At 36.7% G+C, this 19,798-nt stretch overlaps 1 protein-coding gene across 2 annotated transcripts in view; it reads right to left on the bottom strand.

Moving 5' to 3' along the window:
* Positions 1 to 11,293: 11,293 nt before the first annotated feature.
* PLCL1 (phospholipase C like 1 (inactive)) overlaps positions 11,294 to 19,798 on the bottom strand; it is a gene marked incomplete at its 5' end in the record, with an annotated part of 352,878 nt that continues 344,373 nt past the window's right edge. For both annotated transcript variants that reach the window (XM_081243163.1, XM_081243164.1), the window contains one exon: positions 11,294 to 12,997. In XM_081243163.1, the coding sequence (XP_081099289.1) occupies positions 12,815 to 12,997 (183 nt within the window). In that variant the 3' untranslated portion in view covers positions 11,294 to 12,814. The remainder of the gene's footprint in view (positions 12,998 to 19,798) is intronic.

Genomic DNA, 19,798 nt, shown 5'->3' with positions numbered 1-19,798 from the left:
AAACAAATGAAGAGGAAATAGGCAGTCTACCTGAAAAATAATTCAGAGTAATGATGGTAAAGATGATCCAAAATCTTAGAAATAGAATGGAGAAAATACAAGAAATGTTTAACAAGGACCTAGAAGGACTAAAGAGCAAACAAACAGTGATGAACAACACAATAAATGAAATCAAATATTCCTTAGAAGGAATCAATAGCAAAATAGCTGAGGCAGAAGAATGGATAAATGATCTGGAAGGTAAAATAGTGGAAATAACTACTGGAGAGCAGAATAAAGAAAAAAGAATGAAAAGAGAACAGTCTCAGAGACCTCTGGGACAACATTAAATGCACCAACATTCGAATTATAGGGGTTCCAGAAGAAGAAGAGACAAATAAAGGGTCTGAGAAAATATTAGAAGAGATTATAGTTGAAAACTTCCCTAATATGGGAAAGGAAATAGTTAATCAAGTCCAGGAAGTGCAGAGAGTCCCATACAGGATAAATCCAAGGAGAAACACACCAAGACACATATTATGCAAACTATCGAAAATTAAATATAAAGAAAAAATATTAAAAGCAGCAAGAGAAAAGCAACAAATAACACACAAGGGAATCCCCATAAAGTTAACAGCTGATCTTTCAGCAGAAACTATGGAAGCCAGAAGGGAATGGCAGGACATATTTAAAGTGATGAAAGGGAAAAACCTACAACCAAGATTACTCTACCCAGCAAGGGTCTCATTCAGATTTGACGGAGAAATTAAAATCTTTACAGAGAAGTAAAAGCTAAGAGAATTCAGCACCACCAAACCAGCATTACAACAAATACTAAAGGAACTTCTCTAGGCAGGAAACAGAAGAGAAGGAAAAGACCTACAATAACAAACCCAAAACAATTAAGAAAATGGTAATAGGAACATACATATCGATAATTACCTTAAATGTAAATGGATTAAATGCTCCAACCAAAAGACATAGACTGGCTGAATGGACACAAAAACAAGACCCGTACAAGTGCTGTCTACAAGAGACCCACTTCAGAGCTAGGGACACATACAGACAGAAAATGAGGGGATGGAAAAAGATATTCCATACAAATGGAAATCAAAAGAAATATGGAGTAGGAATTCTCATATCAGACAAAACAGACTTTAAAATGAAGACTATTACAAGAGGCAAAGAGGACACTACATAATGATCAAGGGATCAATCCAAGAAGAAGATATAACAACTGTAAATATTTATGCACCCAACATAGGAGCACCTCAATACATAAGGCAAATACTAACAGACACAAAAGGGGAAATCAACAGTAACACAATCATAGTAGGGGATGTTAACACCCCAATTTCACCAATGGACAGATCAACCAAAAAAAACAAAATAAGGAAACACAAGCTTTAACTGAAACACAAAAGAAGATGGTCTTAATTGATATTAATAGGACATTCCATCCAAAAACAACAGAATACATTTTCTTCTCAACTGCTCATGGAACATTCTCCAGGATAGATCATATCTTGGGTCACAAATCAAGCTTCGGTAAATTTAAGAAAATTGAAATTGTATCAAGTATCTTTTCCAACCAGAATGCTATAAGACTAGATATCAATTACAGGAAAAAAATGGTAAAAAATACAAACACAAGAAGGCTAAAAAATACACTACTTAATAACCAAGAGATCACAAAAGAAATCAAAGAGGAAATCAAAAAATACCTAGAAACAAATGACAATGAAAACATGATGACCCAAAATCTATGGGATGCAGTAAAAGCAGTTCTAAGAGGTAAGTTTATAGCAATACAATCCTACCTCAAGAAACAAGAAACATCTCAAATAAACAACCTAACCTTACACCTAAAGCAATTAGAGAATGAAGAACAAAAAAACTCCAAAGCTCACAGAAGGAAAGAAAGCATAAAGGTCAGACCAGAAATAAATGAAAAAGAAATGAAGGAAACAATAGCAAAGATCAACTAAAATTAAAAGCTGGTTCGTTGAGAAGATAAACAAAACTGATAAACCATTAGCCAGACTCATCAAGAAAAAAAGGGAGAAGACTCAAATCAATAGAATTAGAAATGAAAAAGAAGTAACAACTGACACTGCAGAAATACAAAGGATCATGAGAGATTACTACAAGCAACTATATGACAATAAAATGGACAACCTGGAAGAAATGGACAAATTCTTTGAAAAGCACAACCTTCCCAGACTGAACTAGGAAGAAATAGAAAATATAAACAAACCAATAACAAGCACAGAAATTGAGACTGTGATTCAAAACCTTCCAACAGACAAAAACCCAGGACCAGATGGCTTCACAGGCAAATTCTGTCAAACATTTAGAGAAGAGCTAATACCTATCCTTCTCAAACTCTTCCAACATATACCAAAGGGAGGAACACTCCCAAACTCATTCTACGAGGTCACCATCACCCTGATACCAAAACCAGACAAAGATGTCGCAAAGAAAGAAAACTACAGGCCAATATCACTGATGAACATAGACGCAAAAATCCTCAACAAAATACTAGCAAACAGAATCCAGCAGCACATTAAAAGGATCATACACCATGATCAAGTGGGGTTTATCACAGAAATGCAAGGTTTCTTCAGTATACACAAATCAATCAATGTGATACACCGTATTAACAAATTGAAAAAGAAAAACCATATGATCATCTCAATAGATGCAGAAAAAGCTTTTGACAAAATTCAACACCCATTTATGATAAAAGCCCCCAAAAAGTGGGTATAGAGGGAACATACCTCAACATAATAAAGGCCATATATGACAAACCCACTGCAAACATCATTCTCAATGGTGAAAAACTGAAACCATTTCCACTAAGATCAGGAACAAGACAAGGTTGCCCACCCTCACCACTATTATGCAACATAATTTTGGAAGTTTTAGCCACAGCAATCAGAGAAGAAAAAGAAATAAAAGGAATCCAAATTGGAAAAGAAAAAGTAAAGCTGTCACTGTTTGATGATGATATGCTACTATACATAGAAAATCCTAAAGACTCTACCAGAAAACTACTAGAGCTAATCAATGAATTGGGTAAAGTAGCAGGATACAAAAATATTGCACAGAAATCTCTTGCATTCCCATACACTAATGATGAAAAGTCTGAAAGAGAAATTAAGGAAACACTCCCATTTACCATTGCAACAAAAAGAATAAAATACTTGGAATAAACCTATATAAGGAGACAAAAGACCTCTATGCAGAAAACTATAAGACACTGCTGAAAGAAATTAAAGAGGATACAAACACATGGAAAGATATACCATGTTCTTGGATTAGAAGACTCAACATTGTGAAAATGACTGTACTACCCAAAGCAATCTACAGATTTAATTCAATTCCTATCAAACTACCAATGACATTTTTCACAGAACTAGAACAAAAAATTTCACAATTTGTATGGAAACACAAAAGCCCCGAATAGCCAAAGCAATCTTGAGAAAGAAAGACGGAGCTGGAGGAATCAGGCTCCTGGACTTCAGACTATACTACAAAGCTACAGTAATCAAGACAGTATGGTACTGGCACAAAAACAGAAATACAGATGAATGGAACAGGATAGAAAGCCCAGAGATAAACGCACGCACATATGGTCACTTTATTTTTGATAAAGGAGGCAAGAATATACAATGGAGAAAAGACAGCCTTTTCAATAAGTGGTGCTGGGAAAACTGGACAGCTACGTGTAAAAGAATGAAACTGTGTATCGTGTTAGAACACTCCCTAACACCATACACAAAAATAAACTCAAAATGGATTAAGGACTTAAATGTAAGGCCAGAGACTAGAAAACTCTTAGAGGAAAACACAGGCAGAACACTCTATGACATACATCACAGCAAGATCCTTTTTGACCCACCTCCTAGAGAAATGGAAATAAAAACAAAAATAAACAAATGGGACCTAATGAAACTTAAAAGCTTTTGCACAGCAAAGGAAACCATAAACAAGATGAAAAGACAACCCTCAGAATGGGAGAAAATATTTGCCAATGAAGCAACTGACAAAGGTTTAATCTCCAAAATATACAAACAGCTCATGCAGCTCAATATCAGAAAAACAAAAAACCCAATCCAAAAATGGGCGGAAGACCTAAATAGACATTTCTCCAAAGAAGATATACAGATTGCCAACAAACACATGAAAGGATGCTCAACAACACGAATCATTAGAGAAATTCAAATCAAAACTACAATGAGGTGTCACCTCATACCAGTCAGAATGGCCATCATCAAAAAATCTATAAACAATAGATGCTGGAGAGGGTGTGGAGAAAAGGGAACCCTCTTGCACTGTTGGTGGGAATGTAAATTGATACAGCCACTATGGAGAACAGTATGGAGGTTTGTTAAAAACTAAAAATAGAACTACCATATGACCCAGCAATCCCACTACTGGGCATATACCCTGAGAAAACCATAATTCAAAAAGAGTCATGTACCACAATGTTCATTGCAGCACTATTTACAATAGCCAGTACATGGAAGCAACCTAGGTGTCCATTGACAGATGAATGGATAAAGAAGATGTGGCACATATATACAATGGAATGTTACTCAACCATAAAAAGAAATGAAATTGAGTTATTTATAGTGAGGTGGATGGACTTAGAGAGTGTCCTACCGAGTGAAATCAGAAAGAGAAAAATAAATACCATATGCTAACACATATATATGGAATCTAAAAAAAAAAGTTCTGAAGAATCTAGGGGCAGGACAGGAATAAAGACACAGATGTGTAGAGAATGGGCTTGAGGACACAGGGAGTGGGAAGGGTAAGCTGGGACAAAGTGAGAGTTGCATGGACTTATATATACAACCAAACATAAAATAGATAGCTAGTGGGAAGCAGCCGCATAGCACAGGGAGATCAGCTCAGTGCTTTGTGACCACCTAGATGGGTGGGATAGGGATGATGGGAGGGAGACGCAAGAGGGAAGAGATATGGGGATATATGTATATGTATAGCTGATTCACTTTGCTATAAAGCAGAAACTAACACACCATCGTAAAGCAATTATACTCCAATAAAGGTGTTAAAAAAAAAGAAAAGATAAGAACCCTACAAGACTTACCAAACCCCTGCTCCTTTGGGTTTGAATTCACCAATTCAGCATTAGCCAGGAAACCTCAAAGCAGTCCACCTGCAGACACTCATAAAGGCAAGAGTCTCCAGTCCCACCACTCTTCCTCTGTCTGCACCCTGCCTTGGCCTCCCCTTGTGGCCCCTCAAGGTGTGCTGTGTACCTCCTCCAGGACCTGTGAGTAATACACTTTCCTATTTCAATTCCCTTGTGGTCTTTTGTTGAACCTCACCATCCAACACGCTGGGACTCTACTTAAATGATAATTTAACAAAGTCACAACCACTTCCTTTAAACATTTCTTGTAGTGCAGGTATGCTTGTGATTACGTTTTTCAGCGTTTGAAATTCTTTACATCATCTTTATTTTTGAATGGCACTTTCACTGGTTATAGGATTCTAGGATTAAGTTTTTCCTTCTCTTCCATTATTTTAAAGAATGTTGCTCCATTGTCCCCTCAATTGAATGGATTACACTGAGAAATCTCCTGTCTTCCCTATTTTCTCTGTATAGTAGTCTCCCCTTATCGACAGGAAACATGTTTTAAGACACCTAGCGGATGCCTAAAATCATGGATAGTACCAAACTCTATATATTCCAGGTTTTTTCCTATACATACCTATGATAAATTTAAATTTATAAATTAGGCACAATAAGAGATTAACAACTAATAATAAAATAGAACAATTATAACAATATACTGTAATAAAAGTTATGTGAATATGAGCTCTTTCTCTCTCTTTCTCTCTCTCTCAAAATATCTCATTGTACTGTACTCACCCTACTTCTTGTGATGACATGCGATGATAGATTGCCTACGCGATAAGATGAAGTGAGTTGAATGCCATAGGCACCGTGACATAGCATTTGGCTACCACTGATCTTCTGACGATACAATGTCAATGGTTGGGGATCCAGGCAGGATGAAGCAGGACAATGTGAGATTTCATCACACTACTCAGAAAAGCATGCAATCTAAAACTTATGAATTTTTATTTCTGGAATTTTCTATTTAACATTTTGGGACCACTATTGACCACAGATAAGAAGAAAAAACATACATACATATCTTATTTCACTGTCTACTTTAAAAATTTTCTCCTTATCACTACTTTTGAACAATTTAATGATTATGATGTGCCTTCATTCTTTTCCTGTCTCTAGTCCTTGGAACATTTTTAAGATTCTTGGATCTGCGGCATTATAGTTTTCAATAAAAATGAGAGTTTTTTCCATCATTATTTTCTCAAACACTTTTCTTTGCCCCCACCTTCTCTCCAATTCCAGATATATTAGACTTCTTAGAGTTATTCCACTATTTACTGGTGCTTTGTTCAGTATATAAATTCTTTTTTATGTTTCATTTTTTAATAACCATTTTACTAGTAATTTACATACCATAAAATTCATCCTTTTAAACTGCACAGTAGTTTTTAGTACATTCACAAAGTTGTGCAACCATCACCACTATCTAATTCCAGAATATTTTCATCACCCCAAAAAGAAACTTCATGTCCACTATCAGTCATTCCCCATTCCACCCAGCCCCAGACCCTGCCAACCATTAGTGTAATTTCTGTCTCCATGGATTTGCCAATTATGGACATTTCACATAAATGGAATCATACAGTATTTGGCCTTTATATCCGGCTTCCTTCACTTAGCATTAACGTTTTCAAGAATCATTTATGTTGTAGCATTTATCAGTATTTCATTTCTTTTTATTGTTGAATAATCCATTGTATGGAGGTAATATTTTTGTTTATTCTTTCATCAGTTGATGGACATTTGGATTGTTTCCAATTTTTGGCCATTATGAATAATTCTGCTATGAACATTTGTGTACAAGTTTTTGTGTGAACATATGTTTTTATTTCTCTTGGGTGTATACCTAGGAATAGAATTGCTGGTCTGTGGTAACTATGTTTAAACTTCTGATTAAATGCCAGGCTGTTTTCCAAAGCAGCTGCACCATTTTACATTTCCACCAGCAGTGTATGATGGTTCTAACTTCTCTTCATCCTCACTAAAACTTGTTATCATCTGCCTCTTCTATTATAGCTATCCTAGTGGATGTAAAATGGTATCCCTCTGTGGTTTTTTATTTAAATTTTCCTGATGGTTAATGATGCTAAGCATCTTTGTCTATCTTCTTTGAAAAAATGTCTATTCAGATCCTTTGTCCATTTTAAAAATTGGGTTGTCTTTTTATTACGTTGTAGTAGTTCTTTTTATAGTCTGATCCCAGCCTTTATTAGATATGTAATTTGCAAATATTCTGTGGATTGTCTTTTCACTTTATTGAGGTGTCCTTTTAAGTACAGAAGTTTTCATTTTGATGAAGTCTAATCTTATTTCTTCTTTTGTCCTTTTCTTTTTTTTTTTTTTAGTGTCACACCTAAAATTCATGACCTTAACCCAAGATCACAAAATTTACTCCTGTATTTTTCCTAAGGGTTTTATAGTTGTTTTTTTTTTTTTTTTTTGCAGTATGCGGGCCTCTCACTGTTGTGGCCTCTCCCGTTGCGGAGCACAGGCTCCGGATGCGCAGGCTCAGCGGCCATGGCTCACGGGCCCAGCCGCTCTGCGGCATATGGGATCCTCCCGGACCGGGGCACGAACCCGTATCCCCTGCATCGGCAGGCGGACTCTCAACCAATGCGCCACCAGGGAGGCCCAGGGTTTTATAGTTTTATCTCTATACAAATGGCAAAAGTTACATGTAAAATTTTTTTAATTCCCCAATAAAATCTACCAAAATCTAGAGTACGCATCATAACTAATGATGAAATATTGGAAACTTTCCCCTGAGATTGGGAATGGATTGGGAATGAGAAAGAACGTTCACTAACAACACTTCTATTGAATATTGTACTGAAGGCTTTAGCCAGTTCAACAAAGCCAGAAAAGCAAATAAAATACATAAATAAAATGTATAAGGATTAGAAAAAAACAAAAAAATCCTCATTATTTTCAAATGACATGATTATGTACCTATAAAATCCAAAATGATACAGAGGTAATTAGAATTAACAAGTGAGTTTAGCAAGTTTACTTTATACATGATCATCACAAAACAATCTATTGCATTTTCTATATACCACAAATAAGCAATTTGGAAATTTAAATTTTAAAATGTTACTATTTCTAACAGCAAGAGAAACATCAAATACCTAGGAATAAATCTAATGAAAGATGTGCAAAACCTTTACACAGAAATCTATAAAATTGTATTAAGAGAAATTAAATAAGGTCTTAAAAATGGAGAAATATACCACATGAATGGATTGGAACAATTAATAATGTAATTTATCAGAACTCCCCAAAATGATACATACTTTCAATGTAATACCAACCAAAATTCCAGGAGGTGCCTGAGGGAAATTGACAAGCTGATTCTACAATCCATATGAAAAATAAAAGAGCCAAAGATAACCAAGAAAATTCTGAAGAAGAAGAGAAGTGGGAGCCCACATTCTCTGATATCAAAACATTATAAAACTATAGCAATGAAGACAGTACAATAATATTGCCAGGACAGACATAGACTAATGGAACTGAATAGAGATTCCATAAAGAGACACACACACATACATGGGTGCTTCATTGTTCACAAGGGTGGCACTGTGGAGTCATGGACAAAGGACAGTCTTTAAAATAAATGGACTGGGTCAACTGATTATCCATGCTGGGAAAAGATGGAATTGGGCCTATACCTTATGCTATACACAAAAATCAATTTTAGGGGACTTGTAAATTTAAATGTGAAAAGTAAAAAAGAAAGCTACTAGCAGGTAATATAAGAGAATATCTTCATGAACATCCAGGGCAAAGATGTCTTACCACTAACCATAAAGGGAAAAAAACGAACTTGGACTAAATTAGGGATCTATACATCAAAAGACATTAGCAACACACATGACAAACACAGGGTTAAGATTCTTAAGTAAATGCCTCTTAAAAATAAATAATGAAAGATACAAATTTACCACCCCACCCAAAAATGATCAGAAAACAAAGACAATCTCTATGAGATTATTTATAGTCAATGAACATACTAACATGTGTTCAATCTCACTAGAGAATAAAGATAAAGAGAAATAAGATTTTTAACCTAGTAGATTGGCAAAGATGAAAATTTAAAAAAATTAAATTTAGTATTAACCAAGATTTCCGCACTTTCATAAACTTATGGTAGGAAATTAAATTGGACAAGTTTTCCAGAGACTATATGGCAATGTATCACAAAATCCCTAAAAAATATATCTATTCTTTGACCAATTATTCCACTTCTAGAAATTCATCCTAAAGACTTTGGGATGTGGAAATTTTGCAAAAGTGGATTTTCATTACTGCAATGCTTATATAACAAGAAGTTAGGAAAGAAAAGTCTAGCAATAGGAGATGGGTTAAATATGTCATGATAATCCATATAGAAAGACACTATGTCATAATTATAAATAATGATTTGGATCAAGGATAACCACCTAAGATGTCCTCAGGGGCAAGATGTAACATAAATCAGTAAAGAGGCTCTTTGGCAAACTGGATAGCACATGCACCTTTTGAAGAGGGCAACTCAAATCAATTGATGCCAAGTAAGAACTGGGCTGGAGGGTCTAGTGTTGTCAGTATACCTAATATTTTAAAAGAAGTAGAAAATTGAAGTTTTTATGTGAAATCTCCTCATGTTTAAAAGTTGTCTATTGTTTAGAATTTTTTGAAAAAATTCAGTGACCAAATAAAATATGTCATTTATGGACAGATTCAATTCAAAGGCTGAGAGCTCCAGTGTACGTATATATATTATTGACATAAAAAGATCTCCATGATGTATTGTTTTTATTGTTGTAAAAACCCTGTTACAAAGCAGTTTATATAATATGATCTCATTTTTTGTTAAAAATGAAAGCACATTTATATGTATTAAGAAATGCTAAACAGGGTCTAAGAGGTATAAATCTAAATGTAATAGTGGGAGATTTTTACTTTTTATATATTTTTCTATTTTCACATTTTTATATTGATCATTAATATTTTATTATAAGAAAATAGGATGAAGTTTTTTTATTTGTGGTTGTAAAAGAAAGAGTTAACAATTTAGTTTAAAGTTTTGAGAATTAAATTAAACATCAAAATCATTGAATAAATACTCTTGCACAAAATTTGGACAGACCAGGATTCAAAATCAGTTCTTCCACTTACTACATCAGTGGCCTTTGGCTTTCTCACCTACAAAATATCAGTGATAATACCTACAATCACCACCTCGAATTCCCTGGGTAATGTAAAAATTAATAAACAAAAATAGAATGAATATCTACCACCCTGCCTTCCTAGCATCGTCAAAAGCTAAATGGAGACAAGGGGTTTTTTTCTACAAAACTTCAAGTTTGGAAAAAAACCAGACACTTGTAGAATATAATAATGAAAAAAGGTTGTATGTTTGTTTTTGCTATTCCATCAGGAGGTAAGACCTCTTCCCTGGCAACTTCTCTACTCTCAGAATCTAAAGCTCCTCTCTGCCCCACACCTCAATCCCTACCTACGAAGGATACCCAGAGCAGTGGAGCAGAGAGTGGCTGACACCAGAAGGAGCATTAGATGAGGTGGAATCATATCATGTTCTCAAGAATATTTGGGTACTAGAGCCTAAGTGTGCGTGGAGCCACAGGACAAATGGAATAAACTAGAGAAGCCACTCTCAAGGATTGGATTTGACCCTCAAGTAAAGACATGAATAAATATTCTTTGAAAGTTTGCCACCCTTTAGCTTCTCTTCCCACCTCTCTGTAAAGACATGAATTTCTCCACGTGGTACTCAGGGAAGTGAAGAGGTCCACAGGTGAAACCAACCAACTGGCTAATTCAAGGAGGGTTTTGTTTCTGTCTATATCACCTCTTTTTCATCATAAGGGGCTTAGATATCTGCATTCCACTATTCCTTCCACTGTGAAGGGTAAGTATAATGGAGGGTAAAGACATTTTTTCAGGCTATTGTAGTACCACTGGAAACCTACCTTCAAATGAGCTCATGTGTCTTCCCAAGCGCCCAGTTTTAAACCTAGGGAGAAATATCATCATATCTGGTCCATGGAAATATCATACCCTGTAAGATATTTTTTATATAGTAACTCATTTTCATTCCTTTTTCAATTAATTCACAATAAAAGAGAACAATAAAAGTGTTGTTTCATATCTTTACTCTCTCAGTAATGTGCAACATGAACATAATAGTGTTAAGAAGTCAGAAATAACTTAACACAGTTGCTATAGAAGATGTTTATATTTGCAAAATTTCAACAATGATCTTCCCTAGGTTCCCCCAAATTAGCATATTTGTTAACCAAATTAATTAAGAAGCTTTTCAAAATAAAAGCAATGTTTTAAATAGATATATTTCATAACCATAGAACATTTAGTTCTGTTGGAGGTAACAAACATATTACACTCAAGTACTTTCTGAAGATATTAGGGTAAAAATGATCTGGATGCAATTATAAATGTACCCTAATTAGTCATTTGCTTCTTTTGTGTGTATGTTTTTCTGCATGTGTTAAAATTATATCATAGATACTTTGTAATCGGTTAGTCCTTAAATCATCACAACGTTATCTGACCCACAGAATTTATATCAGCTCAAGGTGATGATATGATATTGTTTGAACAATGTCTTTAAATTTAAATTTAGTGCTCAATTAAATGCAATGAAAGTCAAGACCTCCTAGCTGCCCATGTATGTTAGAGTAAATGAATGCTAAGATTCCCAGTTAGGAAGAATGAGACCTTCCTATAAATCACAACCTTGAAATTTCATAACTGAATATCGTTGTCACATCAAAATCCTAATTTCAACAGAGTTTTCATGGTGTTTCAGAGTACCACATAAGTGGGTATAAATTCACTTATGATCAGCTTTTCCACTGAAAAGTAAACAACTACAGAAAACTTTCTAAAAATTGATTTTATTTAATAAATATTTTAAAGAGTTCACTAACTGAAGACTTTGCTGATCTTCCCAGAAATTCTGATCAGTTGTTTATCCTTCATTCACTTTTATTTCTACTGTGATTCTTAGGAATTTGTCTAATCTATAATCTATTAAAACATCTATGCATGATAAGTTTGGCTTCCTTCAATTATAAGCTGTGTTATGATCTCCAAATTAAATGATAAAGGTAGAGAAGTAAAATTAAACACAGCAACAGGTTATAGTTAAGTGCTCTTTAGAATTTCAGATTAACAAATTTGTCCCAAAATGATAAAGTAATAACTTACTAAATGAATAACACAACACAGAATAGATTTTAACAGCATCTCAATCTCTCTCTCCCGTCCTCACCTCTCAGTCTTTCTCTTTTGCTCCCTCTCTCTCTCCCTCTCTGTCTCTCTCTCTCTCTATCTCTCTCTGTCTCTGTCTCTTGCTCACTCTCTCTCACACACACACACATACACACACTTCCGCCCACATCCATACGTGAGTGTGTACACACATCTCAGAATTTTAAAACATGGTTACTAAAGGTTTTAACTTAGATAAATTAACTACGTTAAAATACTGACATTGTGAAAATATCTGTTTATGTCCAATACCCCAGAGAGGGCATCTTTTTGTGAACTTCTAAAAAGGTTAAAGAAAGAAAACCAGAAGGAAAAACCAGAGTCCTTGGCAGGAAGGCTGGGTGAAGGCGTGGCTGCCACTCAGGGTCACAGCTTCCCATTTTCCTCGCTGCTCTCCTTCTCCTCTATGGCCTCCAGGCTGCGCTTGCTCTTGGCCTCGGCACCACTGCTGGGGGCTTTACTAAGGCCACAAGACAAGCACGCCAGCTGGATCTGCTTCATGTTCTCTATAGCTTCATTCTTGGCATTCTTCAACAGATCTCCTTGGCCCTACAAACAGGCAGAAATAGACACCAAAGAAGAATGTTATGGGCCAGGCAGATCCTAAGTGACTTCACTCTATATCCTTCATGCTGTTGCCCAGGGAGGAAACAGACTCAGACCGGAGAGCCCACTTTTCCAACATCCTTTTCTTGCATTATTGGGGGTCTTTGCTCTTTAAGTCAAGGACCTCAACCTGAGCCTTCCTCATTGTCCCTGTAGTTGCTGGCAGCCTCTCGAGATTTCCTGTAGGAGGGAACACCGTCTGGGGACTCTTCTCTGAACGTACCAAGGACAATCAGCCCTTCCGTCACCAGGGTTCGAGACTACACACTGCTGTAACTCCTAACCCACCCAGCCCAGCATTCCTAGGCTTGGGAGATAACAAGGGAAGAAGCTCTTCCTCAAAGAACTGAAAATTAAATCAGCTTCTCAGTGTAAAAGAGCTTACAAAGCAAATCTCTGTAAAGTAAATCACACACCCTTATGCTTGGTAAGCTGGTTTGTAGTATATTGGGTCATCGCTGCAGCCTGCCTTTTGATAAGTTCCTATTTAACCATGTTCTTTTCTATTATCCTGGGGACAATGTTCCCATCTGGCTGATGGAGAGAGGCTCCAGAGGCTTATTATGTCAATCAAAACAAAAAAGCAAACGAGGATCGCAGGAAATCATCAGTTGTCAGTTATATCAGAGTCTGAGAAAGATCTTTTCCAATTATTTTTTTTCTTGTATTAGGTCATTGTTATAATGATCAAGTGTATATGCTGACATTAGCCCAAGGGGCTGAAGGAGTAAGTGTGGGGAAGCCAGAACATGCTTCCGTTGTGTACAGACAAAGAGGAAGGAGCTCCGTCTCTCCCCTCCATTCTCACGACAATGCCTGAGAGTGTGACCTTGAAACTGGAGGTTACACGAGCTGCTGGAGAGTTCCTCTACAAAGCAGAGACTTTGAGAAAAGGTAAGTCACTTATTTTATGCAAGGTACTTCATCATACACTGTTTGATCTCTTTAATTTGATGAAAGCTTTTACCTTAGGGTGTATGAGAACACTAAAATTAAAAATGCATTGCATTAAAAATGCCTTGGAATATTTCTTTCTTCAAAATCTGTACAAGCACTTGCCAATTCTATCTTATGCCATAAAATCCTTCAAACAACAGCCTTTAAATATATGGGATGAATAAGTACAACTTTGCCTAGTACTTTTGTTAAGGTGAACTTACCCCCAAGTACCTCAATCATGGATTGGGATTTTAGAAGTAGACTTGGAAGTTGTATAGTTTAGCCTTCTCATGAGGAGAAAAGAAGCTGAGCCTGATGAGGTGACATGACTGACCCAAGGTCACAGCTGGTTAATGACTGAGCTGGGGCTTAAGCCCAGGTCTTCTGCCTCTCGGTTCAGTGCCCTGTTCCACACACCACGTTTATAATTTAGACTAAAACTAAAGACTAGAGAATGAACACTCTTTCAGATAGAGATAGACTTTCTAAGGGAAAAATATGCACGACACAAGCAGAACTTGGGGAGTATAGGCATAATGAGTCCCTTCTGGACGTTAAAAAAAGTCACATCCAGGCTTCCCAGGTGGCGCAGTGGTTGAGAGTCCACCTGCTGATGCAGGGGACGTGGGTTTGTGACCCGGTCCGGGAAGATCCCACATGCCACGGAGCGGCTGGGTCTGTGAGCCATGGCCGCTGAGCCTGAGCGTCCGGAGCCTGTGCTCCACAAAGGGAGAGGCCACAACAGTGAGAGGCCCACGTACCACAAAAAAAAAAAAAAGTCACATCCACTTTGAAAAATGCAATTCTGAAGTGATAATGATAATAATACAGCATAGAAAGTGATCACTCTCTGCAGGCATTCTTCTTCATACTTTACAAATGTTCATTATTTGTCACAACATCCTGACAAAATAGGCTCTTTTCTTACTTTAAGTTTACAATGAAAACAGAGGCCTAGAGTGATCCTCCTTCCCATACTCACACAGCTGCTAAGTGGTGGAGCTGGGGTTAAAATAAAGTCCAGCAGTTGGCTCCAGAATCTGTAGTCGTAACCACTACATGATATGGCATCCCTTCAAGGCAAACTGTGCACTCTCTACAAAGCACAGTAAAGCCTCCCAGTCATTGTCACCCATGGAAACAACACGGATAAAAATGCAATCATTAACCAGGTGGCACAGTCGGACAGAACTTAGAGATGGGATCTACAGAGTCAGGAAGATAAGATGCACCAAGATTCGTTGGCAGGGACAAAAGTCAGAGTATCTTAGTTTTGCTTTTAGCTCCAACAATTTCCCCCTGGGCTATTTTATCTCCTGTAAAAATGATGAAAATATTCTTCTGTCTTTCTCACAGTTTTAAAGATTACAAAAAATGTTGAAAAGCTATTTGTTGGAAATAAAAACAAAAATAAACAAATGGGACCTAATGAAACTTAAAAGCTTTTGCACAGCAAAGGAAACCATAAACAAGATGAAAAGACAACCCTCAGAATGGGAGAAAATATTTGCAAATGAAGCAACTGACAAAGGATTAATCTCCAAAATTTACAAGCAGCTCATGCAGCTCAATATCCAAAAAACAAACAACCCAATCCAAAAATGGGCAGAAGACCTAAATAGACATTTCTGCAAAGAAGATATACAGATTGCCAACAAACACATGAAAGAATGCTCAACATCATTAATCATTAGAGAAATGCAAATCAAAACTACAATGCGATATCATCTCACACCGGTCAGAATGGCCATCGTCAAAAAATCTACAAACAGTAAATGCTGGAGGGGGTGTGGAGAAAAGGGAACCCTCTTGCCCTGTTGGTGGGAATGTAAATTGATACAGCCACTATGGAGAATAGTATGGAGGTTCATTTAAAAACTAAAAATAGAACTATCATACGACCCAGCAACCCCACTACTGGGCATATACCCTGAGAAAACCATAACTCAAAAAGAGTCATGTACCAAAATGTTCATTGCAACTCTATTTACAATAGCCAGGACATGGAAGCAACCTCAGTGTCCATTGACAGATGAATGGATAAAGAAGATGTGGCACATATATACAATGGAATATTACTCAGCCATAAAAAATGAAATTGAGTTATTTGTAGTGAGGTGGATGGACCTAGAGTGTGTCATACACAGTGAAGTAAGTCAGAAAGAGAAAAACAAATACCATATGCTAACACATATATATGGAATCTAAAAAAATTTTTTTAAATGGTCATGAAGAACCTAGGGGCAAGATGGGAATAAAGACACAGACCTACTAGAGAATGGACTTGAGGATACAGGGAGGGGGAAGGGTAAGCTGGGACAAAGTGAGAGAGTGGTATGGACTTTATACACTACCAAATGTAAAATAGAGAGCTAGTGGGAAGCAGCCGCATAGCACAGGGAGATCAGCTCAGTGCTTTGTGACCACCTAGAGGGGTGGGATAGGGAGTGTGGGAGGGAGGGAGACGCAGGAGGGAAGAGGTATGGGGACATATGTATATGTATAACTGATTCACTTTGTTATAAAGCAGAAACTAACACACCATTGTAAAGCAATTATACTCCAATAAAGATGTTTAAAAAAATAAAAAGAAAGAAAAGCTATTTGTGATTTAAATAATCACAAGTAAACTATGCTATACGGTGATATGAAAAGCAATTAACATACTCTATTACTAAAATAAATATCTTGATAGTGTGCATATTTTAATATAAATTTTACTAACTTGTTTAAAATGCATCTACAAGAGTCTGTTTTTACAGAGATATGTATATTGCTACTGCTTTTACAAACGCAAAGATTCCTTTTAAAATACTTTATTAATAAACAGATTATACCCACACTCATTTTCAGAGTATTACTTTTAAGTGCTCCCTTTTCTTTTAGTGTTAAAATTTTCATCAGGCATTTTTAAAGCATAAAAAAAGCAAAATTGGCATCTTCCCTAACTGCAAGAGAGGAGTAAAACATGCAAAAATATCAGGCTTGATACTACTAATGAATAATGTTCTCACGTCACTTTTCCTGCAGCAGGTTATAAAACATATCTAATTAATCAGCCAGAATGTCAGCTCATCGGTTCTGAGAGGTGGCATCCAGGCCTAAATGTCAGACTGTGTCAGTTCTGGTAAATAGAAGTCAGTCTCTCTAGAAAACAAAGGCCAATTGGAGAAGACAGTTTGTGCCAATGCACAAAAACAAAGGACATCATCTCCTGACAACCAGGAGACAACACGCCCTGGCTGCACGATACAGGCAGAAAAAAATTGGAAAAGAAGTTAAGCTATTAACTAACAGAAGAAGAAAAAATGAAAGACTAAATTATGAAGAGTTTCCATTGAAACACTGATGTAAAACTGTTGTTTTCAATATTTTTTTTAAGAAGGAGGCATAGAGGTCATCTTTCTGTTCTGTGGTTAAACTCCTTGAGTGTTCTCGATTAAGTTAGCAGAAGCAGAAAAGACTCATTCTAGGCAAAATTGTAGAGAGGGTGAAGTTTATTGTTAACAAACCCATCTTGGCATTCCTTTTCCGGGCTGACTTTTTCCCACCATGCTTGCAGTGATTTCTGCTGACCAACTAGCATCCCTCTCTCTACTCTGTTACACTCCCTCTCAAACTCCTCCTAACTAACCAGCTTATACCACATCCCCTCCCTCAAAACGCCTCTGTCCTATATATCACTTCCCACAAGACACATTAGGTACTCAGATCAGCTAAGCCACTTAAAGGTTTTGGTGTGTAGTATGCATTTAAGGAGTAATATAACAGGGCGTTTCTAAAGAACAGGCTCAGAAATTCTCCTCAAACAGAGGTCTTGGGAGAGAGGGAGAAAGGAGAGGAGCCCAAGAGAATTCATTTTACTTGGTGGTATATAAATTGTAACATCTCCTGGGAAAATAAATCTGGGATTGTTATGGCCTGGAATGTAAAATTAATGGACAAGTTGACCACTGAATACTCAACTTGAAAGAAATGTCAAGCTGTTGCCAACATTTCAATATACTAGCAATCTCATGGGAATTTTTAGTTTCTCTCCTCTGGTACTAGGGATGCTTCAGGGGGAAAAAAATGAGAAGGACTGCTTTAATCCAAAGAAAAGTTAAGAGTAATAGAAGGCATCTCAGGCAGACTTATGCTGATGGGACAACAGGACTATCAAAAATATCAACAGCAATGACTACCAATTCAGCCTCCACAGTTATTTGACTTCCAAATGCCACAGTCCATGGAAATCCCAACACCTTTCAAAAGTAACACTTGGAATCATAGAAAACCATAGAGAGATCATTACAGAGATTTTTTTTTTTTTCGGTATGCGGGCCTCTCACTGTTGTGGCCTCTCCCGTTGCGGAGCACAGGCTCCGGACGCGCAGGCTCAGCGGCCATGGCTCACGGGCCCAGCCGCTCCATGGCACGTGGGATCTTCCCGGACCGGGGCACGAACCCGTGTCACCTGCATTGGCAGGCGGACTCTCAAACACTGTGCCACCACGGAAGCCCACTATAGAGATTTTTTAACCTAAAAATTAGTAATGATTAATGAATTTTTTTAAAAGGAGACATTAAGCATTCATAACCAAATCCTTCCAACGTCATTAAATTGCAATTAAAATAAATCATCTAGAAATCAAGAAATATCTGATGCAATTAGATTGTAAATGGGACTGATATACTACCATACCACCACAATTTTTATTACTACTAATAAATTATTACTGACAATATAATGCTATCACAACACTAAACAGAGGCTAACACTTTGAACACTTAATATACTAAATGTAAACCAATTTGCACATATTATCTCATTATATCAAAATTGTAAAAGGGGCTAGAATTCTAAACGTGAGTTATCTATTAGTTATATATTTGTAAGTTATTTAATAACTATATTTTATAATCTATCAAAAGACATTTAGAATTTGTGTTATTCCTGTTCTTACTAAGAAATGAAGTTTCCTTCTATTGTTTGAAAATAGTTTTGGCTACAATCTGGCAGAGTAACTTACAAAAGACATTGACATCCATGGCTCTTAAAATACCCATTTTTCCCATGAACTGCCCTATCCCTTGTGATATTAGTGTATGAAAGAGTGGTCAAACATCATAACTAGTGTCCTTGTCACGTGTGAAGGAAATGTGTGGGTTGTCTCAGAGTACACCACAAATATTTAAAGCAGCTAATTGAGACTCTGGGAATGGAGAGGCCCTCACATATACACAACTACACGTATAAACAAATGCAGCTCTGTCACCGGGCAGGCGTGTATGGGTATTTTTCAGCACACACTCAACGGCTGAGTGATTCCCCTGAAATTCTTCCCATATGAGTGTCCACACCCACAGCTAGAGCCACCCCTGGATAATACTGCAACAAAAGTCCACCACAGACAGCATGGTAGTATTAGCACCTCTTTATTTGTTCCAGCTCCATTTGGTGGACATGACCATGTTGTAGAGGGCTGTGTACTACCACCATATTAACAGTTCAAAAAGCATGCTTTTGGGGAATCTCTGTATTTTCTAAAGGGGGTAAATGTTTTGCTCCAAAGAGGTAGAAACTACTATTACAAAGTCATTACAACTATTACAAAATCATTTCAATAGTTGCATAAAAAGCATTTGACAAAATTCAACATCTTTTTATGATAAAAACTCTCAACAAAGTGAGTATATAAGGAATGTAGCCCAACATAAAAAAGGACATATATGACAAGCCCACAGGTAACACCACACTCAACAGTGAAAGGTTGAAAGCTTTTCCTCTAAGATCAGTAACAAGACAAGAGTGCCATAAGAGTG

This window comes from Mesoplodon bidens (genome assembly GCF_964165515.1).
Source record: "Mesoplodon bidens genome assembly, chromosome: 8".
NCBI lineage: Eukaryota > Metazoa > Chordata > Mammalia > Artiodactyla > Ziphiidae > Mesoplodon > Mesoplodon bidens.
The sequence above is the reverse complement of the archived record's forward strand: the minus strand, read 5'-3'. Positions and strand labels throughout refer to the sequence as shown.